The following is a 26,776-nucleotide window of genomic DNA, read 5'->3' as shown; positions in this document are numbered from 1 at the left end:
TGTGTGTGTGTGTGTGTGTCTGTGTGTGTGTGTGTGTGTGTGTGTGTATGTGAAGGAGTATTTTTTTTCTGTTTATGTGTATACATGTTAAGGCTTTTTTTTTTTAAACTTCTTTATTGGAGTATAATTGCTTTACAATGGTGTGTTAATTTCTGCTTTATAACAAAGTGAATCAGCTATACATATACACATATCCCCATATCTCTTCCCTCTTGCATCTCCCTCCCTCCCACCATCCCTATCCCACCCCTCTAGGTGGTCACAAAGCACCGAGCTGATCTCCCTGTGCCATGCAGCTGCTTCCCACTAGCTATCTATTTTACATTTGGCACTGTATATATGTCCATGCCACTCTCTCACTTTGTCACAGCTTACCCTTCCCCCTCCCTGTGTCCTCAAGTCCATTCTCCAGTAGGTCTGCGCCTTTATTCCCCTCCTGCCCCTAGGTTCTTCACAACCATATATATACATTTTTTTTAGATTCCATATATATGTGTTAGCATACGGTATTTGTTTTTCTCTTTCTGACTTGCTTCACTCTGTATGACAGACTCAGGTCCATCCACCTCACCACAAATAACTTAATTTCGTTTCTTTTTATGGTTGAGTTAAGGCTTCTTTTAAATACCATTAATTTAGGATTTGTCACAAAGACAGTGGGAATGCTAGCTGGCTTTCACTGGTAATCCAAATCATTTTGTCAGATGGGCTGGCCTGGTGGGCTAGAAACAAGTGGGAAGAGGAGAAGAAATGTCGAGGACAAAGATTTGTGCTGGAACTAGGAGTGGAAGCTCATGGTATTGTCAACCAATGGGTCCTGCCTTTGCGAAAAGGCTAAATTTTGACATTAGCTGAATTCTTACCTCCTGGCTCTGCCTCTTAGTGATGCACATAGAACTAACCCAGATAGATGCCTCGGGGTTCATCTACACTAAACGCCTGTTGGTCCTGGGCCTCAGGTTACTTAAATTGAACCTTTCTAGGGTCCCTTCCAGCAAGGTCTCTGTTGACTCACTATGCAAAAGAAGGAACTTAGTGAGGAAAAAAGGAGAGTATGGCGCTTCCTCTGTGAGGTCACATACTTCTTTGTTGGATTCCCTTAGCTAACAATTATTCTTTATTTCTCTGCAGTCATGCCACTAGTGTCAAAATAAAAGAAATATGACATCAGGATAACTTGCAATTAATACTTTTAATCTGGGCTGTTCACAGCTCTAAGAAGTAAGTTTGCAGCAAGTCAGCTGGCCGGAGTGAGAAAGGGACATAGAATCCATCTCTTTTCCTGGGCAATAACTGTAGATAATTCAAAACATTGCCAAGTTTTGCTAATGAAAATACTTGATTATATTTCCTGCAGGTTAAGACCCGTGGGGGGAAATGCCTGGAAATTAGGTAGTAGAGAAAGGACTAGAAGGAGGCACAGGAAAGGAGGAAAAGAGTCAATAGGAGAAAAAAGAAGCGTGGAAATGTTTCAGGGGAAACTCAAAAAAAGGCAGTTTTTGCCTGTGTACTGGCTTCTATCCCCAGTGCACATGGGAGGGACAAAGAAAGGGCCTCCGGGAGTTGCAGTTGATGACCGTACGCAAGCTAAGAGATTACACAGTTTTTGTGCTAAGAGAGTATCAGGAGAAGCCACAGTGTCACAGTGGAGCACAGATCCAGAGAGCCACCAGCGCAGAGGGACGAGGGAGGCCAGTTCCTGAGACATTTCCTCTGGGAGCATCGTCGGCCCAGTGTGTCTCAGTCATCACCAGCCTCTGGTTCCCGGCTCCCAGCAGCAGACCTAGGAGAGCTCCGGCTTTGTTTCTGCTCCAGGACTTGCAAGCTTTATGACCTTGGGCAGTTCACTTAGTCTCTCTGAGTCACAGTGGTCTTATGCAGAAGAGGGTGAACACATTGGTTTCATAGGGCTGTAGTGAGGATTGAACGAGATGAGTGTAACCTGGTCCTTAGTAGGTTCTCAATTAATGTTAATTTATCTCTACCGCTGCTAGTGGTCATAACAGAACTGTATTTTCTGAGTCATATGTCATGGGCTTGTGTGTGTGTGTGTATGTGCGTGTGTGTGTATGTAAGTTTCCTTTTCTACTGATGTCTCTCAAAGTGTTTGAAAGATACTCAGATCGCAACACAGTGGTTCTTCTCCAGTGCTCACAATCTCAGAATCTTTCAACCAGGAAAGGTCCCCTTCCCACCCCAGCTCCCTTGCCCTAGCTGGCTTTTTTTTTTACCACCCAGCTTTCTCTTATCTTCTTCCTCAGCTCCTCATTTGGTAAAGGGACTTTAGTACTTTAACCTTCTTTCTGCTTCATCTCTTAAGTCTTCTATCTGTTTCTGCCCATTCTCTGATTTTGCCAAGATTGGGAGCTGAATTGCCCATTCAACTCCGGTGTCTGGTCTTTTCAGAGTTTGGAGGGGGGCGGGCGGAAACTGGGGAGTGAGGGGAATCTGTGGTCATTTTCTCACCAAGGAGGTGAATCCAGTAACAATTACGTAGTCAGAATTAGCTTCAGGCGTCTTTCGGATACCATACCTAGCGAAACATTAGTTATATATTAAGTGTGGCATATACGCTAGCTGCGAAAGAGATGTCATTATTTGAAGCAGGAGCTAGGAGGTGGGAAGCTCGGTGGGGAACTTGATCTTTTTTTCTACCAACTGTGTTTCCCAGGTAGGAATAAGACATAGACAAGACACAGCAAGGGGCCCCTGATGGTCTTTGGAGCATAAAAATAATTGTGCCCTTTTTGTTTTCATAAAGAGAGATTTATTGGTGACACTAAAGTGCAGAGAAATTTCAATGGAGAAGAACATGCTAGTTTTATTTCCCAACTTTTGAAAAAAGCACATGGGAGTCTTTTTCTTACTTCTTAGTCATAGCTCATATGCCAGTTAGGCATAGTTTCCCCCTCACCTGATGAGAGAGACATTTCCGAAAGCCCCAAATAAAACTAGTAACAGCAGCTTCCTGTATCCTCTCTCTTTACTGAACTGGATCAATTACGTTATATTCCAAGACGATTCCTTTCCCTTTCTTTTTTCCCCTGGGATCTCCCTAAGGTTCTCTTCCATCTTGAAGCATAGCAGAAGCAATAATGGAGACAAAGCATGAAAGGGGGTGTAGTGGGGTGGTGGCTAAGTTCACATCCTACAGGGATTCAGGCTTGGTACCAGACCCCTGCAGTGTATTGCCAATGGCAGGCAGAGTAGAGAAACTGACTTTCATTAAGCATCTACAGTGTTCCAGGCACTGTACTTCGATTGACAGACACTTCATCTGATCCACGCAAGAACCTTATTAGGGGCACTATTATTATAATCTCCATGAGGAAAATGAGACTCAAAAATGTTAAGCCATTTTCCCAAGATCATACAGTTAATAAACAGTGAGGCTGATATTTGAACATAAGTATTTTTAAAATTCAAAGACCCTGTTCTTAAGAACGTGTGGTCATAGGTCAAAGCCATTTAAAGAAGTTTCCTACTCAAGCAGCACTGAACAAAAAGAACTCACCCTGGTTCCCAAACTGGAACCTAGAGGCTTGTTAGACAGATTGCTAGGTCCCACCCCCAGAGTTTATGATTCAGTCCATCTGGGGTGGAGGTCAAGAATGTGCTTTTCTAACAAGTTCCCACTCTACACTGAAGTGAATTTCCAGCCCTAACCCAAACCAAATGGTGAAGAGGAACCATCACTCTTGCTTTGTGCCCCCCAGCTCCACCGTAACTAAGTGAATCAGTGAGGATTAATCTTGGGTACATAAAACAACAACCCAAATAAGAGTGGCCTAAACAAGTAATCGAGTAAGTCTGGACACAGGGAGCCCAGAATAGGCTCAGGAGCTCTGCAGCTCTCAGAGGCCTGGGCTTGGTCTCCGTGCATTCACAAACATAGCTCCCATCCTCAGGGTCCAAGAGGTACCTGCAGCTGCAGCCATTCATGAAGTCAAGTAGCATGAAGATGAAAAAGGCAAGTGCAAAATAGGGATGGACAACTGCCAGCTGAGCAGCCTCTTTGAAGAGCTTTTCTCCAAAACTCACCTAATGAATTCTTACATATGCCTGACCATGGTTAGTATCATGGGGGCTAGGAAATATGGATATTTAACTGGGCACATTGTCACCGCAAGAGTATAAGGGGTTTTTTATTTGTTTTTTTATTTTTTACTAAGAAGGGGAGAATGGATATTAGGTTAGCAAATACCTGCTTTGCTCATCCAACCCCTTCACCATACTGTTGCATGTAGTGCTTTGTCTCGTCAAGGTTCTTTTGCATGTAAATATCCAGTTTTCCTAGCACCATTTGTTGAAGAGACGATTTTTCCCCTTTGAATGGTCTTGAAAGCCTTGTCAAAAATCAATTACTCATAGATGCATGACTCTACGGACTCTCAATTCAATTCCAATGCTCTATAATGGAATGACTTCCAGCAGTTATTTCTGGTTGTAAATCTCAGGTGAATTTTTGAGCTGGAATTTAGAGTCAGTCTTCTGGGTCCTTTACCAATACTTTCTCTCAGTGTGAGAACTATCATGAACCCCTCTGACATATGCAATAGTTACTGGCGATTGAACGAAGCTTCTAACTGATCTTTTAACTTTAAGACTGAGAAAAGTAAGCAGAAAACCAGAAAGACAAAAGACTAGTATGTTTGACTCTAATAACCAACATTTATTCATCATTTGGTACCTAAGTCTCTAAAATAAACTCCCATTATTTGCGTCTTAGTGTTCAATCTATGTTTTCTTTAAGTTTAGGAATAGAAAGAATATAGATCTCCAGCAAATTTTTAGTTGCTGAATATGTGTGTAAGTAGCTAAAAGTGATTTGATACATATTGAGATTGCCACCAAAAATGTTCTGGTTCTTTTTCCATTGTTTAAATGCAACAGTGGATCCCTTGATGTCAAGTTTATTTGAAATAAGTAATGTGCCCTTGGTAGGAGTATTCATTTCTGCAAATGCTCAGAAATTATGCTTGATATGCCAATCTGAAATCATGAGTTTCTGTGAATGAGTTTTTGTTTTCCAATCCGTTTGGAAGTCTACTTTAATGCCACAAAATCACAAGCAGCTTGTTTGACTTGGAATGCGTTTCCTAATCACCATGAAACTAAGCAATTGAGAATTTTGTTAAACAATTTGGTTCTAGTTTATTTTATTGCAGAAGAGTTCCCTCTTAACACACACACACACACACACACACACACACACACACACACTCTCTCTCTCTCTCTCTCTCTCTCCTATCTAAGCAGTTGTCAATTTTAACCCTCTTACTGGATTGTTGCACACCAATTTGGAACCTCAGAGAACGTAAGGAAAGAATACAAGCTGGTGAAGAGATGTGTTGTTTTGAGTAGAGTTGAGCACAATGACAAATGGGCTTCTGTTGTCAGGGATGTGTGGACTTCTGGCCTGTTACATAACTAAAGACTTCCTTTTGCTTGTAAATGTCAAGATCAAACAGAGGTCAGTTTTAAATAGCTGACCCAGTGCTAATAAATGTGACTTTCTTGTCTAAGAAAAAGCAAATGCCTTGCCCCTTATAAGTCTTGGCTCTGGTGGTAAGAGCAAGTATCTTTTTGCATGGGCATAACCTACATTTTCTTCATAAAATTTTCTCAGAGACGGCCAACTAACTTTCACTTTGCTTAACCTCTACAAGGAAATTAGTAAATTAGGTGTACGCTTTTGTTGAATTATTCATTTATTCATTCAATAAAATATTTATTGAGCCCTTACTGTGAGCCAAGCGTTCTGCAAGGTACTCCTACGTATGTTAGCTTGTGTATTTTTCCCACTGGTCCTGGAAATTTGCATCCCCATTTTGCAAATGATGAAAGCTCTTTTGTGGGATTGTAGCCTGCTTGTCTGCTCTTTCTATACATTCTCCCTTAGTGACTTGCCTTTAGAGCACAATCCACCGAGAAGAACCAAGTTTTCATCATTAGTCCTGATCTTCCTCCTGACCCCTGACCTGGATATCCAACTGCCTATTGAATAGGCCCACCAAGGTTCTCAGAGGCAACTCAAACTCTACCTGTCCGTTAGCTTCCTGACCCAAATCTGTTCCTGCTCTCAAATCCCCTAGGCCAGGGAGAGGTGCCACCTGCACCCCCTGTGGCTTATATGAGAAATCTGTGCTGCTTTGATTCTTTCTTCTTCCTCACCCCACACATCCAATTGCTAAGTACTATGAATAATTTCTCTCAAACAGTTCTTCAGTCCATCTTCTTTTCTCTATCTCTACCACCATTACCCCTGTCCAGGCCACCAACTGCAGAAATTTCTCCCTACTTTACTTTCATTATGGTCCATGTTTGATGACTCCTCAACACTATAGCCAGAGTGAAGATTCTACAACGCAGACCTCCTATTTCTCCTCGCTTAAATCCTAAATTAGCCCCCTGTCAGGATCAAATATATACTTCTTAACAGATTTTATAATCCTCTGTGGTCTAATCCCCTACTTATTTCTCCAGTTTTATCTTATACCACGCCCAGCATATTACTATGACACCACTTTCAATTTCTTGAAAGGAATGTATTCTCTCTTACTTTCTTATCTATAAAAAAACCAAAAGGCCTTGTTCCTTACAGTCAAGTTTTAATTAATGCAACCCTTTCCCTCTACTTCTGCAGAGAATTGCTCTGCTCTGTTTCGACCACCTCCTCTCATCCCCTTTTCCATTAACCAGCAAAACCCAACAAACTTCTCCCTTCAGGTCTTCAATTAGATGCACTTACTCCAAAATGCTTTTCTTCCTCTTTGAAGTTTGAGTTAGATGTCCTTACTAGGTGCTCTCATAATCCTTCTCCCATTTTACCACCTTCCCCACCCCACCCCCAGTAACTGGAATGGTCTATATCTCCCATTACACCATATGTTCCATGGAATAGAAGTACAGACAGTGATTTCCCTGAGGTCTCAAATCAACTTAGGATTCAGCCAGTCATCTCTCTGATGTCAAAGCTATGCTCTTTCCATTATAACAACTGGAGTTGATCCTATAGGCAATGGGGAGCCATTAAAGGGTTTGAAGTGTATTCAGATTTGCCCTCAGACAGAAAACTCTGTGTCTACTGAGAACAGATTTATTAGGAGACCAGAGTCAGGCATATCATGTGTCAGGGCTTGCAAAATCCAGTTTAGAAATGATAAGTGCCTATTAGTAGTGAAGAGAAGAAAGAGACAAGAAATATTTACAAGATGGTTTGGTAATTAATTAAATGGAAAAGTAGTATTCAAGACTGATCCCAACCATCGCATCAAAAAGAATAAAATATCTAGGAATAAACCTACCAAAGGAGGCAAAACACCTGTACTCTGAAAACTATAATGAAGAAGATCAAGACAACAAAAACAGATGGAAATATATACTGTGTTCATGGATTAGAAGAATCAATATTGTTAAAATGACCATACTATCCAAGGCAATCTACAGATTCAATGCAATCCTTATCAAATTACCAATGGCATTTTTCACAGAACTAGGACGAAAAATTTTACATTTGTATGGAAACACATAAAGTCCCAAATAGGCAAAACAATCTTGAGAAAGAAGAACAGAGCTGGAGGAATCATGCTCCCTCACTTCAGACTGTACTAGAAAGCTACAGCAATCAAAACAGTATGGTTTGAAAGCCCAGAAATAAACCCACGCACTTATGGTCAGTTAACCTATGACAAAGGAGGCAAGAATATACAACAGGGAAAAGACAGTCTCTTCAATTAGTGGTGCTGGGAAAACTGGACAGCTTATGTGTAAAAGAACAAAATTAAAACATTCTCTAAAACCATATACAAAATTAAACACAAAGTGGATTAAAGACCTAAATGTAAGACCAGATTAATTTCCAAAATATACAAACAGCTCATACAGTTCAATATCAAAATAACCCAACCCAATCAAAAAATGAACAGAAGACCTAAATAGACATTCCTCCAAAGAAGACATACATATGGACAACAGTCACATTAAGAGATGCTCAACACTGCTAATTATTAGAGAAATGCAAATTCGGATCTCACACCGATCAGAACAGCCATCATCAGAAAGTCTACAAATAATAAATGCTGGAGAGAGCGTGGAGAAAAGGGAACCCTCCTACACTGTTGGTGGGAATGTAAATCGGTGCAACCATTATGGAGAAAAGAATGGAGGTTCCTTAAAGAACTAAAAATAGAGTTGCCATATGATCCAGCAATTTCACTCCAGGGCATATATCCAGAAAAGATGAAAACTCTAGTTCAAAAAGATACATGCACCCCCATGTCCATAGCAGCACTATTTCCAATAGCCAAGACATGGAAGCAACTTAAATGTCCATTGACAGATGAATAAGAAATAAAGAAGATGTGATATACATATACACACACATATATGATACATATGATATATAAGATGTGATATACATATATATATATGAATATTACTCAGCCATAAAATTGAATGAAATAATGCCATTTGCAGCAACACAGATGCACCTAGACATTATCAAACTAAGTGAAGTAAGTCAGATAGAGAAAGACAAATATCATATGATATCACTTATACGTGGAATCTTAAAAAAATGACGCAAATTAACTTATTTACGAAACAGAAATAGACTCAGAGACATTGCAAACAAACTTATGGTTAACAAAGGGGAAAGGGGAGGAAGGGATAAATATATATATATATACTTCAATTTAAAAAAAAAGACTGATCCCAAGTTTCAGGTGACCGGATGATCTGTGGTCACCCCAGTTATCTTATGTTTGAATCATTAGATGTTAAAGGTGACATTTCCTATGGAAGGCTCCATGTAGGCTCAATGTACCCCATGTATGCCCTGGACTCTTCTCGACGCTTTGTAATTTGGATTTCTTCATTTAAGTCTTCTGAATATTTCAGTCCTTTGATACATCAGACCCTTAACATACTTCTTAGAAATAGTTTTTCTTTTTCCCGTTTTTCAGGGCCTGGGGCTTCAAGAAGAAAATTTTAGATGGCCATGTATTTTGTATGAAGATCTCATTTATTAGCTTCAGGAACAGTTCAGTGCTTAAATCTAGAGTTGTATAAATATGAGTCTCTTGCAGTTACTGAATGGATGTATAGTGACAGGCTGTCCCTGATACCCTTTAGGGGATATCCAAGTCAAAACTATTTATGTAATAATACTAATAGTTTATTGAACTTTTCTACTATCATTCTTTCACATGTAGACAGAGAAGTTTTCTAGATGTTACACGAAAGACAACACAGATCAGGTATGAGAATCCAGCTGTCCTCTATTAAGTGGGACACTAAGGAGATTTGAGGAGAAAGAAAGACCCATGAAAGAAACTCAAGGATAGCAGAATGCATATAACACAAGCCAGAGAGTGGAGAGTCGGTTCTGTGAGTCCTACCAGCAGGGAAAGCCTTTGCCCTGTTCCACAAAAGTGCTCTGAGAATGTAACAGGGAAGAGCCAAATCTGACTACATGTTGGATATGTTTATTTTACTTTAACCTTTACTTACCGTTGCTCTTGTTCACTAAATGGATACTGTCTCTACATAATGGCCTGCCTCAGGGAACCCTGCTCCTCTGCCTGAATGTTAAACCAAAGTGTCTTTGTTCAGGGAAACATCCGGACCCTGTCCACCTGTAGATGGATGCAAGAAAAGAAAACAACACATCCCCTCCCGGAGGCTGGCCATTCCAGGGGATATTTGCAAAACTCATGGCCTTTTCACTTTACTTCCCCATCTCTTGCCCCTCTCTGTGCTATAAAAGAAACTGGCATCCAAACTCTGATAAGATGGTTATTCTGAGACTTTAGTCTGCTGTCTTCTCGGTCTGCCAGCTTTCCGAATAAAGTCGTATTCCTTGCCTCAACACCTCGTCTCTGATTTACTGGCCTGTCGTGCGGTGAGCAGAGCAAGCTTGGATTCGGTAGCAAGAATGGACCAGAACTTAAAGGGACTAGCTGTACCTGAGGAATGGGTCCTAGGCCTCTTCAGTTGTTGACTTTAATTTCTTAGAACCTGATACTATTGCTTTTTGACTTTTATAACCAAACATTTTATCTTTACATGCAAGTCAGTGATTAATTGCCTCACCTTTGTCCCACTTCTCTCTGGTATATTTATCTATTCATATGGCCCAGAGGACTTATCTGAAGATTAAAGACGTCTTAGAAATCTCTATGTCTGGATCCCTAACTTTATATTTCAACTATCGATTGACTTTTTGGTGAATATTTCTATTTTCAGTCAGAGCTTAAATGCTTCTTCATTACTCAGAGTTCCCTGCTTCCTCCCACTCCAATTTGGGGGTGTTATGGTTAAATTTGGTCCCTTCCAAATTCAAATGTTCAAGTTCTAACTCCTAGGACCTCAGAACATGACTTTATTTTTTGCAGATGTAATTAGTTAAAATGAGGACACGTTGGAATAAGATGGGCTCCTAATCCAATATGGCTGCATCCATATAAAAGTGGAAATTTGGACACAGACATACAGGGAGAAAATCATGTGAGGATGAAGTCAGAGACAAAGGCCATGCTTCTAGAAGCCAAGGAATGCCAAAGATTGCCAGCAAATTGCCCAAAGCCAGAGAAGAGGCATAGAACAGATTCCTCATCACAGTCCTCAGAAGGAACCAACCCTACTGACACTCGATCTTGAACTTCTAACCTCCAGAACAGTGAGACAATAAATTTATTTTTAAGCCACTCAGTTTGTGGTACTCTTTAAGAACAGCCCTAGCAAACTAAAACAGGGGGTAACCATGCTTCTAAATTAGGATGTGCATAAACCTAGGAACGGCTGGAAATAACTTGTTAAAGTAGAAATATTAGTAAATGTAAAAGTCTGTTTTGTCTAGGATGGGGGTAGCATGAGGAATGGGGGTAGCATGAGGAATTTGTTGTTTGTTTTTAGCTGTAAAATTGAAATGAGACCAAACCAGTTCTGTGATCTAAAAGTATCTTCAGACATAGGGGTTCCTGCCCATTCCACAGGTAGGATAGGTAATTTTTCCAGTGCTTGCCTCGGTCATTTATTGCCAAGGAATTTCATAGCCTGAGTCCAACATAGCTTGCAAAACTTTTAGCACAAAGGAAGCCTTTGTTTTTCAACAAAGTCACTACTCTCTGTAGCGTGAGCTCTACAAGGGTTGCCAAGACTCAATTTGTTTTTGAGTGGTTTTTGAGTGACATTGGAAACCTCGTCTACAATATTAATTGCTGTGTTTGTGGGCATGGGTTGTGGGGGAGATGATCTAAGAGAACCATCAATAAGAGGAGATAAACATAACAATTCACATTACTTAATGGGGTGGTTTTAATAATTGTCCTCTGTGATGGATTAGGTGGACTGTGAGAGAAAGAGGAGATTTAAATACACTTGTGGCTTAAACATATGGACGGGTGGTTCCATAAGAGAGGGAAGTCTGGGGAAGGTATAGAATATAAGGAGTTCATTCTGAATACATTAATTCTTTTTTAAATTTTATTTTATTTAAATATAGTTGATTTACAATGTTGTGTTAATTTCTGTTGTACAGCACAATGATTCAGTTATACATATCTATACAGTCTTTTCCATATTCTTTTCTATTATGGCTTATCCCGGGACATTGAATATAGTTCCCTGTGCTATACAGTAGGACTCTGTTGTTTATCCATTCTATATACGATAGTTTGCATCTGCTAATCCCAAATTCCCAATCCATCCCTCCCTCACCCCATCTCCCCGTCGGCAACCACAAGTCTGTTCTCTATATCTGTGGGTCTGTTACTGCCTTGTAGATAAGTTCACTTATGTCATATTTTAGATTCCACATATAAGTGATATCTTATGGTATTTGTCTTTCTCTTTCTGACTTATTCACTTAGTATGATAATCTCTAGGTCCATCCATGTTGCTGCAAATGGCATTATTTCATTCTTTTTTTATGAATATATTAATTCTTAGTTGCCTAGTAAATATTCAAGTGACAATATTAAGTAGGTTGTTGGATATATGTATCCAACAAACCAAGTGGTTGTATGTAAAAAAACTGGGAATCATAAACATGTGTATAACTAGTGTTTCAACCATGGCACCTAATGAGATCAGCTAGGACTTTCAGATTTTGATATTTAGAGGAGTGGAAGAGGAGGAAAATCTAGCCAAGGAAACAAAGAATCAGGAAGAAATCCAGAGACTCGTGTCCTCTAAGCAGTAAAAAGAGTGTTTCACAAGGCGTGGCATGCTCAAATGTGTAATATTTTACCGGGAGATTGAGTAATATGACCAGAAATGTGTCCACTGCATTTGGAAAAATGAGAATCATAGGCAACCTAGGGAAGATCAGTTTCAGGGGAGTAGTGGGGGGCAGAAGGCAATTGAAGACAGATTAAGAGAGGAAAATAATCCAGAGTAGCCCTCGTTACAGCCACTGGGAAAATTTTCTTTTTTTTTCGGTAGCATAAAAAGGAGTTAGGTTAGGAGAGAGGGAGAGAGAGAATTCTGAGAATCTAATTTAAGACTCAGAATTTAGGGGTGCCTCTACTTCTCAGTTAAATGAACCAATTAATTATCTTTTTTAATCTAAAGCAATTGGCGTTAGCTTTCTATAACACAACTGATATCGTCTTGATAAATAGAGAAATAAGTGACATACCCAAAACTAAAACTTAGTACAACCCCTACCAAAGGAATACCCTCTGGCCTTTTTCTTGATTGTGACCATGGAAGAAAAGGACAAAGAAGGCTCCCAGAGGTCAGAAACAGAATCAATCAGATCAGAAACCAGGACAGGCCTTAACATTGCTGACTAATATTGATAGAATGTGACATTGGCAATGGCCTATGACAACTGTGAGTTGTTTCCCTTTTTCCTTTTTTTAAAAAGGTAATAACACTGTGATTGTCCTGTTTTCCCTGTATTTTAGACATATGTGGGGGGGGACATTTAAATTTTGTCTTTAGGTGCCTATCATGATGAGTCTCAGCTGGATTTGATTTAGAGCGATACACACAAAATGTGAAGCCAGATGTAGGAACTCGAGATGACTTGGGGTTTTCTCCTTTAGAGAGGGGAAGTGCATTTTCGGATTAATGTAGAATAGATGCATCATATTATGCAGGAGCATTTGAGGAAAAGCACATCCTCACGAGCATGAGGATATAACCGTGCTGAACACCCAGAGGGTGAATTTTAATTGGCCTCTATTTTCATGTTTACCTTTTCTGGAGAATAGCTCCTTTAGGCTCCAATCTTTTAATAATCCTGGGGCTGTCAACCACAGTATTCCTGACTAGAGGGAATGGTCTTTAAGCATATGACTGAGGTCCAGTCAATTATGATATCCCATTTTCCTGACAATAAAGAACAATCCAGGAGTGGCCATACGAACATAGATGGGGCCAAAAATAAGTCCTTTTTCAACTTGTTACTGGAGGACAAATTGTCTTACTATTGAGGACCTGAACCTGGAAGGCAATAGGTAACATCTTCCCCAATGTGTGAAGAAATCTTGTCTGCACTGGGAAATCATGAAGCCAACACATAGGACCAAGATATAGAGGTTAAAAAGAGACAGAATACTATGATTTCTTTGGAGTCTGTGGAATCTAGTTGTGAGTGAAACAAAAATCTACTTCTGACTCCCCACTTATATAAGCCAATAATTTTTTTCTTAAAAAAAAAAAGAGTGAGAAGATTGTAAGAAAGTGACAACAGTGTGGGTAGGCGATCATTTTAAGAAGTTTGAGTGGGAAAAGAAGCATAGAAATGAGATGATGACTGGAGGAGGAAGTGGGGGAGTGTTCAATAGACAGCTTTTGTTTATGGGAATTACTATAACATGTTTATATGCTGAGCAGAATCATCCAGAAAGGGTGAGAATGAAGAAATGGATGGGGGGCGTGGGCTGTAGAAATTACAGGAGCAAAGGCTTTTGACAGACAGAGGAGATAAGATTCAAAGCCAAGCGAAAGGTTTGGCTTTTGATAGAGGAATATCTTCTCCATTTGTTCAGTAAGAATGCTTTTTCCTTCAACTACCAGAAACCCAATTAAAGTAACATGTTAAGGCCCGCTATCATCGCACATAAGATTAAGTCCAGAGATGGAGCAGTTCCAGGGCTGGTTAATTCTACAGCTCAAGAATGTCAGCAAGAACACAGGTGTTATCCATCCTTTGCTCTACCATCCTCAGTGTTGACTGTGTCTTACCACAATGTCTGCAACAATTCCAAGCATTACATGCAGTCAGAACATCCTGTGAAAAATAGTTGTTCTTCCTCATGTATGTCTTTTTTTAAAATCTGGTAAATTCCTTCCCCTCAGGCTCCAAGGGCCGCTACTGGATTGCAGGCTCATGCCTAAAATCATTTTTTATGCATGGGCATGAGACCAACAAGGCTGGCTGAGCAATTGTGATTCATTCCCTGGAGCTGGACAAGACCAGGTTTCCCTAAACACATGGCTGCTGGCTAATCCAAATTGGGTGTCTGGTAGTAAGGGATAAATGGGGAAACAACCAATGGGAAACAGATGAGCAGGGCCTGCTGCAGTAAGGTTTAAATGTTGGCTGATGAGAAGGTGAGGGAGTAGCCATCTGGCACCTAATTTTTCAGTGAATTATTGATGAGGTGATCATTTGGGGAGAGAGGGTTGAGGGTGGAATTTTGAAGGGAAAGAAAGCATGAAATGATACTTGAGGCAAGAGTAGAGAGTAATAAATAGTTATCTCAGAGAAGAGGAAAGCCAATTTACTGGTAGTAAAATATGGTATTTTGATGTCAGGGGAATGTAGAGTACCTGTCTGAGATTTGAGTTCATTAATTTAAAATTAAACCAATCCAATTTTGTTATTTTTTTCAAATAACATTCAGTGAATGGATGTAATGATGACAATTTTCTTACCCACTGAGAGCTAACTAGAAAGTCATTTTATTTTAAAGGAGGTGAAATTCACATAAATACAATTAACCATTTTAATGGATGCAATTCAGTGGCATCTAGCGTGTTCACAATGTTGTGTAACCACCACCTCTCTCGAGTTTCAACGTTTTTTCTTCATCCCAGAAGAATACTTTGTACCCATTAAGTAATGATTCCCCATAATCCCTACCACCCATCCCCTGACAACCGTTAATCTGCTTTCTGTCTCTATGGGTTTACCTATTCTGGATATTTCATACAAAAGGAATCATACAATATGTGACCTTTTGTGTCTGGCTTCTTTCACTTAGCACGATGTCTTCAATGTTCATTCAAGTTATAGCAAGTATCAGTACTTCATTCCTTTTTATGTCTGAATAAAATTTCATTGCATGTATACAACACAATTTGTTTATCTGTTCTTCTGTTAATGGACATTTGGTTTCCACATTTTAGCTATTAAGAATAATGCTGCTATGAGGGTAACCAGCTCACAGAGGCTGTGATGTCTTCAGATACTTTATTTTACAATTCGATAAATAATAAATATTGGGGTAGAACCCATATGAACGCTTACAGAAGTCTAGAGGAGGTGGAAGAAACGATAATAATAGCTACTAAGTATTTGATTTATTCCAGGCATTGTTCTAAGTGTTTCTCTTGTATAAACTCATATAAACCTCAAAACAAATGCATGAGGTAAGTACTATTCTTTTTATCCCCATTCCCATCTACAGATAGGAAAATCAAACTCAGAGAGTCTGAGCAACTTGTCCAAATCACAGAGATAGCACATAGAAAACTGGGACTTTTACCCAAAGGCTCTGACTCCACAGTCTGTGTCTTTAGCCATTACACTAAACTGTGTGATAAAATGGAAGGGTGCTCAGAGAAACCAGACTACATTTCCAAAGCATCATGTACCTGAGAGTTAGATGTGTTAGTGCCCATGTGGAGCACTGCAGGCCTCCCAGGTCACTGAGAGCTGAAAAGCAAAGCCAACAGTTCACAGCACATGTGTTCCCTCTGACCCTCCTGCTGCACTTTCATAATCGCCTGCACATAACACAATGGTTGCATAGAGAGCCAACTAGACAAATATTTGTTGAGTGACTGACGGTGTGGGTGGGTGGATGGATGGGTGGGTGGATGGGTGGATGGGTGGATGGATGGGTGGGTGGATGGGTGGATGGGTGGATGGATGGGTGGGTGGATGGGTGGATGGGTGGATGGATGGGTGGGTGGATGGATGGATGGATGGGTGGATGGATGGATGGATGGATGGGTGGATGGATGGATGGATGGATACCAGTATATATGATGTGCCCAACTTATTTCCATGGCAGACCAATCTCATAATGCTTCTCCATCTGGTAAACTGTCTTTAAATATTTGTTGCCCTTTTCAAGATGAGACAGTATGCTTTGCAATAATACTTGGAGTAATACGAAAGACATACTTAGAGATAAACCGCGCCTAAGAGCATGAGAGTTGGAATGAATACAAGGTTGTGTGTCCCTTTCCAGGAACTCTTTCAGAATTGTTGCTGAGCTATAGAGAAAAAGCACAATAAGCTTCCTGAATGAAAGAAGAAGCTAGTCCAGGGGCTCTCCAAGGGAGTTAAGGGAATAGGGACTATCAAACTACCACTCTCCTCAAGAGGAAACAGTAAAACAGTCACTTCTAGACATTTTTTGGTTATGGTTTAGCATAGATCTGCCATTGATCAGACGTCAACTAGAAATTCCTGCATTTCCCTTCAGCTCCTTCTACCTCACTGCTTAATGGTAAAGACCCAAGGGAGTCAGAACTCCTGCTCTTTCTAGACAGCTGTAGTCCCCCAAGAGTTAAGTTTCAAGAACCCTATGTAAACCACAATACAGATTTCAGGTTCAGCTGTACAAGTAAAGTGCAATGTTTAAACATAATAAAGATGACTGTTGAGATTGTTGCACCACAAATCTCTCTGCCTGCTGAACTATGTGGTCTCATCTCTTGCTCAGAAAGATCTTTATTATTAAAAATAAATAAAACCAACATTATTTCCTTAACTCTCTATACTAGTCATTTTTCATCTATGAGGAATGTTTCAAAAGCCATTTTCATATTTAATAGATATTGGTGGAAGGCAATTCATTTATAAGTCGGACTTTTAAAAGGAGCTTTAAAAAAAATCATTGTACTTCCATACACTTACAAGCAAATGTCTTTAGCTTTCAGCCTCTGAAGGAACAAAATCAAAGCTGCTTGAACAAGTTTCCTGGCTGGAGAAAAAACAAGAGGCTCTGGGCCGAAAGGAAGACAGTGGGGAACCATATGAAAAAATGGTCCTTGCAAAAGACCAGGTATGTTGTAGAAGAGAAATAATCTTTATTTCTAAAGATTACCTAAACTTATATGAACTGACAATTCTATAGTTATTTCTGGCTGGGTTGGAAGTCCATATTTAAGTTCAAGATGGTAAATAACAGTATTTGTATTTGCTCAATGTAACTGTATTCCCTGATGAATATTCACATAACAAATTAACTTTCTTGGTGATATTTTTAAAGTTTGCTTGACATGTATTCTTTTGAACCATATTAGCTGAATATTCTATTTATTTTGTACATGATATTGACTACATAAACGTTTTTTGGTTTTCAAGGTTGAACTTAATCAAGGAATAGCTTCTTTCTCTGTAGTGAAAGAAGTGGATCAGAAAATTTTTCATTGACTTTTAATAAATCACTTTATAAGAAATTACCAATCTCTGAATTTCTAGATATTTATGTATGTCATTACATAAATTTGTCTCTTGTTTGTTTACCATATTGGTTTGTATCTGCCTTTGGGATAGATAGATAATCTGTATCTATATGTAAATATGTATATTCACACAAAATATATCCATATATTCCAAAGGCAGATACAAATCCATTGGCTCCCACATATATGTATATAGGATAAAAGGTAGGTTAACATTACCTACAGTACAACAAGCAAACATTATTTTTCCCAATCACCTGCTAATTATTAATAATTCATGTACTCTGTTGTTGGATTCTTCCATATAGTGGAAGAGAGAGAGGGATGGGAGTGATGATTTCTTTCTTTCGTTTTTTTTGAGGGGAGGGGGAACGATGATTTCTTTAATGATAATTTTCAAAACATCTAGCTGAGATAATGCTGCCATTCATAAGATATGAGAACTGGTACATGTTTATATCTGGAACACTTTGAATGTGTAAAAGGAAGAGTTATGTACTTTGTTTCTAAACTTTGCTCCTTTTCAGTGTATTGAAAAATTACAAGCTGAAGTGAAAGCTTCCCAGGAGCAACTTGTAGCCTATGTAAGTGTTTTTCTCCTTTATTTATCCCTTAATTTATATCACTGTTATTCTGGAAATGAACACAAACTTTTCAGAAGTTATAACTATGGGTTCTCCACTGCAAACCAAATCACAAAGCTAAGAATCAGTATTTTTATTACCTCTACAAAGTTGCTTTCTATACATCCAATTCTGGTTTGTGTTGATCATAAAAATTACAAAACTGAGTTCTTATATATAATCAGATGGTCTAATCAGGTACTATCAGGATAAGAGAACTGAAAACTAAGGGTAGAAAGACAAGCAAGTCAGGCTAGTTTAGTGGGTGAACGGAAGTGGAAATTATACATACCTCACATATAGGCCTAGGGAAGTGCTTCTTAAACTTTAGTATATCAAGAAGTATCTGGAAAACTTTTAAGAACAAATTGCTTGGAGTTTTCTATATGCCTAGGATAGGACCTGAGAATATGTACTTCTAGGGGATGCTAGATTCAGATGCTGCACTGTTGCCCATCTTTACACCATATTTTGAGAAGCATTGTTTTATATATATTTATTTTGCCCCAGTCTTGTGATTTTTAGGCAAGTGCTCATATAAACAAATCAGATATGGAACTGTTCATTTTGTGCTACAAGTCCTCCCCTGAGAGAGAGACCCTCTGAAGTTCCAGGAAAAGTTTCATTTTTACTTTAGCCTGTCTTCACTCAGAGAACAACTAATGAGCATCTCCTGTCACAATAGCCTTGTGTATCCATGTGCATAAACCAGTGGTCATCACCCTGCCACTGTCCCTTCCCAAGGATCTGAACAACCCCGATGCCTTAAGTGTTTCCTCAAAGAGTCGATCGCCATCTTTTTAGTTATCTCCTCCATCCATATCCTGGGTGTTATGGGATGACTTCTTGATTAAGAACACTGGCCAGTCATGTTCAATGGCCAATCTGAACAACAACAAACTCAGACCCATCTGAGACCTGAGAGGCTGCAGCCCCAAAGTCCAACAGAAAAGACTGCAAAATAATAAATTCTGGTCACCATCCATTTGGGATTTGCAATGAGCTAATCTGGATAAAATCATGGTGTGGGATAGGGAGAGTGGGAAGGAGATGTAAGAGGGAGAGGCTATGGGGATATATGAATATGTAGAGCAGATTCACTTTGTTATAAAGCAGAAACTAACACACCATTGTAAAGCAGTTATACTCCAATAAAGATGTTAAAAAAAAAAAAAAAAGAATTCTCCTGTGAAGCCATCTGGTCCTGGGCTTTTGTTTGTTGGAAGATTTGTAATGACAGTTTCAATTTCAGTGCTTGTGATTGGTCTGTTTATATTTTGTATTTCTTCCTGGTTCAGTCTCAGAACATTGTGCTTTTCTAAGAATTTGTCCATTTCTTCCAGGTTGTCCATTTTATTGGCATATAGTTGCTTGCAGTAACCCCTCATGATTCTTTGTATTTCTGCAGGGTCAGTTGTTACTTCTTTTGCATTTCTAAATCTGTTGATTTGACTCTTCTTCCTTATTTTCTAGATGAGTCTGGCTAGTGGTTTATTAATTTTGTTCATCTTCTCAAAGAATCAACTTTTAGTTTTACTGATCTTTGCTATCATTTACTTCATTTCTTTTTCATTTATTTTTCATCTAATCTTTATGATTTCTTTCCTTCTGCTAACTTTGGGGTATTTTTCTTCTTCTTTAATTGCTTAGGGTGTAAGTTTAAGTTGTTTATCTGAGATTTTTCTTGTTTCTTGAGGTAGGATTGTATTGCCATAAACTTCCATCTTAGAGCTGCTTTTGTTGCATCCCATAGGTTTTGTGTCATTGTGTTTTCATTGTCATTTGTTTCCAGGTATTTTTTGATTTCCTCTTTGATTTCTTCAGTGACCTCTTGGTTATTTAGTAGCATATTGTTTAGCCTCCATGTGTTTGTATTTTTTTACAGTTTTTTTTCCTGTAATTGATATCTAGTCTCATAGCGTTGTGGTCAGAAAAGATACTTGATACGATTTCAATTTTCTTAAATTTACGAAGGCTTGATTTGTGACGCACGATATGATCTATCCTGGAGAATGTTCCATGAGCACTTGAGAAGAAAGTGTATTCTGTTGTTTTTGGATGGAACGCCCTATAAATATCAATTAAGTCCATCTTGTTTAATGTGTCATTTAAAGCTTGTGTTTTCTTATTTATTTTCACTTTGGATGATCTGTCCATTGGTGAAAGTTGGGTGTTAAAGTCCTCTACTATGATTGTGTTACTGTCGATTTCCACTTTTGTGGCTGTTAGCATTTGCCTACTGTAGTGAGGTGCTCTCATGTCGGGTGCATAAACATTTACAATTGTTATATCTTCTTGGACTGATCCCTTGATCATTATGTAGTGTCCTTCTTTGTCTCTTCTAATAGTCTTTATTTTAAAGTCTATTCTGTCTGATATAAGAATTGCTACTCCAGCTTTCTTTTGGTTTCCATTTGCATGAAATATCTTTTTCCATCCCCTTACTTTCAGTCTGTATGTGTCTCTAGGTCTGAAGTGGGTCTCTTGTAGACAGCAAATATATGGGTGTTGTTTTTGTATCCATTCAGCCAATCTGTGTCTTTTGGTTGGAGTAGTTATCCATTTATATTTAAGGTAATTATCACTATGTATGTTCCTATTACCATTTTCTTAATTGTTTTGGGTTTGTTATTGTAGGTCTTTTCCTTCTCTTGTGTTTCCTGCCTAGAGAAGTTCCTTTAGCATTTGTTGTAAAGCTTGTTTGGTGGTGTTGAATTCTCTTAGCTTTTGCTTGTCTGTAAAGGTTTTAATTTCTATGTCGAATCTGAATGAGATCCTTGCTGGGTAGAGTAATCTTTGTTGTAGTTTTTCCCTTTCATCTCTTTAAATATGTCCTGTCACTCCCTTCTGGCTTGCAGAGTTTCTTCTGAAAGATCAGCTGTTAACCTTATGGGGTTTCCCTTGTATGTTATTTGTTGCTTTTCTCTTGCTGCTTTTAAGATTTTTTTTTGTATTTAATTGTTGATAGTTTGATTAATATGTGTCTTGGTGTGTTTCTCCTTGGATTTATCCTGTATGGGACTCTCTGCTCTTCCTGGACTTGATTGACTATTTCCTTTCCCATATTAGGGAAGTTTTCAACCATAATCTCTTCAAATATTTTCTCAGACTCTTTCTTTTTCTCCTCTTATTCTGGGACCCCTATAATTCGAATTTTGGTGCATTTAATGTTTTGCCAGAGGTCTCTGAGACTGTCTTTAATTCTTTTCATTCTTTTTTTCTTTATTCTGGTCTGCGGTAGTTATTTCCACTATTTTATCTTCCAGGTCACTTATCTGTTCTTCTGCCTCAGTTATTCTGCTATTGATTCCTTCTAGAGAATTTTTAATTTCGTTTATTGTGTTGTTCATCATTGTTTGTTTGCTCTTTAGGTCTTCTAGGTCCTTGTTAAATGTTTCTTGTATTTTCTCCATTCTAGTTCCCAAATTTTGGATCATCTTTACTATCATTACTCTGCATTCTTTTTTAGGTAGACTGCCTATTTCCTCTTCATTTGTTTGGTCTGGTGGGTTTTTACCTTGCTCCTTCATCTGCTGTGTGTTTCTCTGTTTTCTCATTTTGCTTAACTTACTGTGTTTGGTGTCTCCCTTTTGCAGGCTGCATGTTCATAGTTCCCATTGTTTTTGGTGTCCGCCCCCAGTGGGTAAGTTTGATTCAGTAACTTGTATAGGCTTCCTGGTGGAGAGGACTGTTGCCTGTGTTCTGGTGGGGGGTCTAGATATTGTATTTCTGTTGGGCAGGGCTGCATCCGGTGGTGTTTTGTGGGGTGTCTTTGAACTTAGTATGACTTTAGGCAGACTCTGTTCTAATGGGTGGGGTTGTGTTCCTGTGTTGCTAGTTGTTCGGCATGGGGCATCCAGCACTGGAGCTTGCTTGCTGTTGGGTGGAGCTGGGTCTTAGTGTTGAGACCGAGATCTCTGGGAGAGCTCTCGCCAATTGATATTACATGGGGCTGGGAGGTCTCTGGTGGTCCAATGCCCTGAACTCGGCTCTCCCACCTCAGAGGCAAAGTGAATCAGCTATACATATACATATATCCCCATATCTCTTCCCTCTTGCGTCTCCCTCCCACCCTCCCTATCCCACCCCTCTAGGTGGTCACAAAGCACCGAGCTGACCTCCCTGTGTGATGCAGCTGCTTCCTACTAGCTATCTATTTTACATTTGGTAGTGTATATATGTCCATGCCACTCTCTTACTTCGTCCCAGCTTACACTTCTCCCTCCCCATAACCTCAAGTCCATTCTCTACATCTCTGTCAGTATTCCTGTCCTGCCCCTAGGTTCTTCATAACCAATTTTTTTTTCTTTTTTAGATTCCATATATATGTGTTAGCATATGGTATTTGTTTTTCTCTTTCTGACTTACTTCACTCTGTATGACAGACTCTAGGTCCATCCACCTCACTACAAATAAGTCAATTTTGTTTCCTTTTATGGCTGAGTAATATTTCATTGTATATATGTGCCACATCTTCTTTATCCATTCACCTGTCGATGGACACTTAGGTTGCTTCCATGTCCTGGCTATTGTACATAGAACTGCAATATACATAGTTCTTGACACAAATAGGTTTACCTGTGGAGTGAATGGACAAGCAACTGAGAGAACATATCTATCTGTATATGCTGGCTGCTTTTTTTTTTTTTTTTTTTTTTTGCGGTACGTGGGGCTCTCACTGCTGTGGTCCCTCCCACCGTGGAGCACAGGCTCCGGACGCCAGCAGCCATGGCTCACGGGCCCAGCCGCTCCTGCGGCATGTGGGATCCTCCCGCACCGGGGCACGAACCCGGGTCCCCTGCATCAGCAGGCGGACCCCCAACCACTGCGCCACCAGGGAAGCCCCTGGCTGCTTTTTAATGTTAATTTTTTAAAATAAAACAACAACAAACAAGAATGTCCCTCTAGTTTACAGCAAATCATCCAGAAATACCAAGAAATTATTTATTTATAACTTTATACTATTTTCAAAAGGGAAGAAACAAAATTTTAAAAAATGTATATCTTAAATGAACATAGCCTGGCATTTTATGAATATTAAACTTTATCTTTTCCCTTGATATAATTTTACTCTGTCATTAAACATTAAATATAATATTTAATTTAACCATATTATTTATATTCTAACTTCACAAAGAGTTTGAGGTTGCCCATAAGAAATACAAGTATAAAATAGCTGAATTTTTAAAAGCATATAAGTAAACATAATTACAAACATATATATTGAAATAAAATAGCAATAAAAGGAGAAAAAAATAGAATATTCATGTTTAAGTCATAAATTTCCATACGGTATAGTTGAAACAGAAATATAGCTTTGATCTTCCTAAAAGCCGAAAGTAAAGCAAGGAAAATGGTCAGATAAATAGTTCTTATCTTATTAGGGGTAGGAGATATTACTACTTATTTTCTAATGAGTTAACTCTGAAATAAGAGTTTATATTGGATTTTATATAGGGAATATTGAAATATATAGTGAAGGGGAAAAACCCATCAAAAATATCAGATCTGCAAATGCAGCAATGGGTTTGTTTTTCTGTTGTTGTTGTTGTTTTTTGTCTTGTCTTTTTTTTTTTATAATAGATCTTTAGTAATGAGGTTTATATAGCTGCTTGTGTAATTTCCATCAAAAGAAGCCCCGGGCATAACATGCAGATAAAGTAATCTTTACTCATTGCAATTGTAGTCTGATTGGACTGCATATTTTTTTAATCCCCAACTATTTATAATAATCCAGCAGGCAAATTCCACTGCATTCAAAGGCCAAGTAATTAATGCAGGGAAGGGGGGATGGCCAGAACAAGTTGTGTTAATTTAGAGAGTGCATGACTTACACAAAAGGGAAAATGAAGCCCCAGTTGACCAAATTATCCAGTTTTTCAGATGAAAGTCCAAGTTTTTTGTGAAATTTCCTCATTTATAAATGTTGGCAATTAATTCAAACAAAGTAGAGGGCTCTGTGTGGCAAACAAACACATTTATAGGTGGCCTAAATATGGACTTAATACTGGATTTTAATTTAGACGGCTGTTTTGTTACATCTATTCTATAATTTTAAAGATGTTCATTACAAAGGACATGAGTGTGTGATTACACATGAGGGGAGCTTGTTTTTATAGTTGTTGACTTTTTTAGTTAGGATACAGCTTGCTGTTGTAACAAAGGGACTCTAGAATTTCAGTGACAACACAACAGAAGTTTATTTCCTGCTCATTCCAGTAAGAGTCTATTGTGAATGTTCTTGTTGGTGGGCAGGTTTTCTCATTCATCATAACTCAGTGTCATTCAAGACTGAAGGACCCTTTGCCATCTTTGATGTGTAGATTCCCAGGTTACTTTGGGATCCTCTCTATTCCCATTGGCCAGAGGAGAAGAGATCATGGAGGTATTCACTTGGGAGGTTTATAATGGGCTGTATCTAGAAGTGGAGCGCCTCACCTCTGCTCATGTTCCATTGGCTAGAACTCAGTCATGAGGTCACATTAATTACAAGGAAGGCTGGGAAAGGCAGTTTAGCCATGCACCCAGGAAGAAGAGGGAAGCATGGATTTTGATGAGTGGATGTCAGATTCTGCTACACCAGTGTTTAAGTCATTCATCTTATCTTGGATCTATAGGTATCCACAACATGACCTCAGAGTGAGCAACGTCAGAAATAGTTTTATTTTAAGAATGACTATTATTATTAAACCAGGTAAAACTTGAGATTAAAAGTTATGCAATAAATTCCAGAGAATGAAAAGGGATGAAAGCGAATGTACAATATCCCTCCACATCTTGCTGCGTGATATTCAAAGGACAAAAATATCAAATTGCTTTAAAAAAAATACAAATCTGACAAGGCCCCCTTTTGTCATTGTTAGCAAGAAATTTGGTTTCAGGCATTTGGTAGGTAGAGTGGTCTTCCCTCCTTCTTGGGATCTGCCTAGGATTCCCAGGGATTTTACTATCCCAAAGTTGGGGGGCACTATTTTCTAGTGAAGTATGGCTGCCGTTCCCTCTGCCTATTGGCCCTTCAAAGACCAGTGGCCTTTTTGTTCAGTGCTAAGCCTTACCAGAAGATTTGTGGGAGCTTCTGGTCTGTGTACAGCAGTCAGGATTCATCCTTCCTTAACATTCCTGCCTATTTGAGGTCATATTAACCAAAGGACTTGGGTAGAAGTGGAGTATGGTCCCTGCCATCTGAAGCACCCCCAGTACCTCATCCTTTCTATTTTGAATGAACCAACTTCCTCCCCTTGAGTTGGTTTATTTTCATTTCCTTCCCAAAGCAATGAACTCCAGCCCCCACTACTTGAGATATTTGTAGATTCTTATATTAATGAGGTCAGGCCTCTCAACCACAAGCTTTCCAGATGCTCAACCCTCCATCAGCGAGTGTTAATTTCCTCTCCTTGCAGGACAGTGCTAGGTGGGTGGTGTCAGTCTTGGAGCAGGGGCAACTTCCCTTCAGGATGGTGAAGTCTCCAGTTTGGATTTATTTGAAATTTAACGGATTGTCTAAAGAGTTGGGTATAAATGTATGCTTTGATAGTTGAGGGAAAATATAGCCTATTTTGTAGTTTATTTTGTTGTTAAATGTGAAGTACTGAAATTATTAAGTAAAATAAACTCTGAGCTGTTAACTTTAGCTGTTAGCATTGAAACTGATTTTGACCAGTCACATGTTAGAGAACTTCTAATCCCCAATGATTGGTCTATCATCACTACTAGGTTTACTAGGCAGTAACATTCATAAGAGGAAATGTGAGCTCTCACACCAATCATCATGAGGTATAAGAGTCACTGTCAAGGTCTGAAAAGAAGAAAAGAGATGGGAAAAAGGCCTGTAACCTCCCCTCCTCAACCTCTCCTTCACAATACCCATACACCCCCCACACCCATCCCTGCCCCAGCAAATTCAGAAAATTGGTTAAATATTTAAGAAACGCTTGAGCATCAACTGCTTGTATAAGACATTTTTCCCTCTGAACATTCCAGACAGACTGTGGGGTGAGAGCGCTGTTTCCCTGGCTCACGAGCTGGGTGACCTTGAGTAGGTTGCTTGATTCCTGAGGCTCAAGTTCCACAACTTCAAATTGATGGTAATACGTGTATCTAGCTCACAGGGTTGTTGTGAAGATTAAATGAGTTAACACTTACCAAGTTCTTAGCACAGTACCTGCCACACAGTAAATCTTGTTTAAGTGTTGGCTAACTAATGCAACGAAACAAAATCAATAACAACAAAAACCAGCAAACATCCCTATGGCTTTGTTCATTGCTGACATTAACAGCATCAGTGGTGAAAGAACACTCTGAGAATTCTGCATCATGACTATCTGTGAAACGGGATAATCATAGAACCTGCCTCAGTAGGGTTATCGTGAGGACCAGATGAGATGATACAGGTAAAGGATACAGTGCCTGGAACACAGCCAACCCTCATTAATCTTGACATTAATTTTTTTTTAACTTATTTATTTATTTTTTGGCTGCGTTGGGTCTTCCTTGCT

General features: G+C 39.1%; 1 protein-coding gene across 1 annotated transcript in view; it reads left to right on the top strand.

Annotated features, from left to right (window-relative positions):
• The window catches only part of CCDC192 (coiled-coil domain containing 192), a 196,579-nt gene that overhangs the window by 30,251 nt on the left and 139,552 nt on the right, over nt 1-26,776 (top strand). Inside the window, exons 4-5 of the mRNA XM_032627983.1 lie at nt 17,124-17,255; nt 18,186-18,242. Coding sequence (XP_032483874.1) covers nt 17,124-17,255; nt 18,186-18,242 — 189 coding nt within the window. The remainder of the gene's footprint in view (nt 1-17,123; nt 17,256-18,185; nt 18,243-26,776) is intronic.

The sequence above is a fragment of the Phocoena sinus genome, chromosome 3, assembly GCF_008692025.1.
Source record: "Phocoena sinus isolate mPhoSin1 chromosome 3, mPhoSin1.pri, whole genome shotgun sequence".
Taxonomy (NCBI): domain Eukaryota; kingdom Metazoa; phylum Chordata; class Mammalia; order Artiodactyla; family Phocoenidae; genus Phocoena; species Phocoena sinus.
The sequence above is the reverse complement of the archived record's forward strand: the minus strand, read 5'-3'. Positions and strand labels throughout refer to the sequence as shown.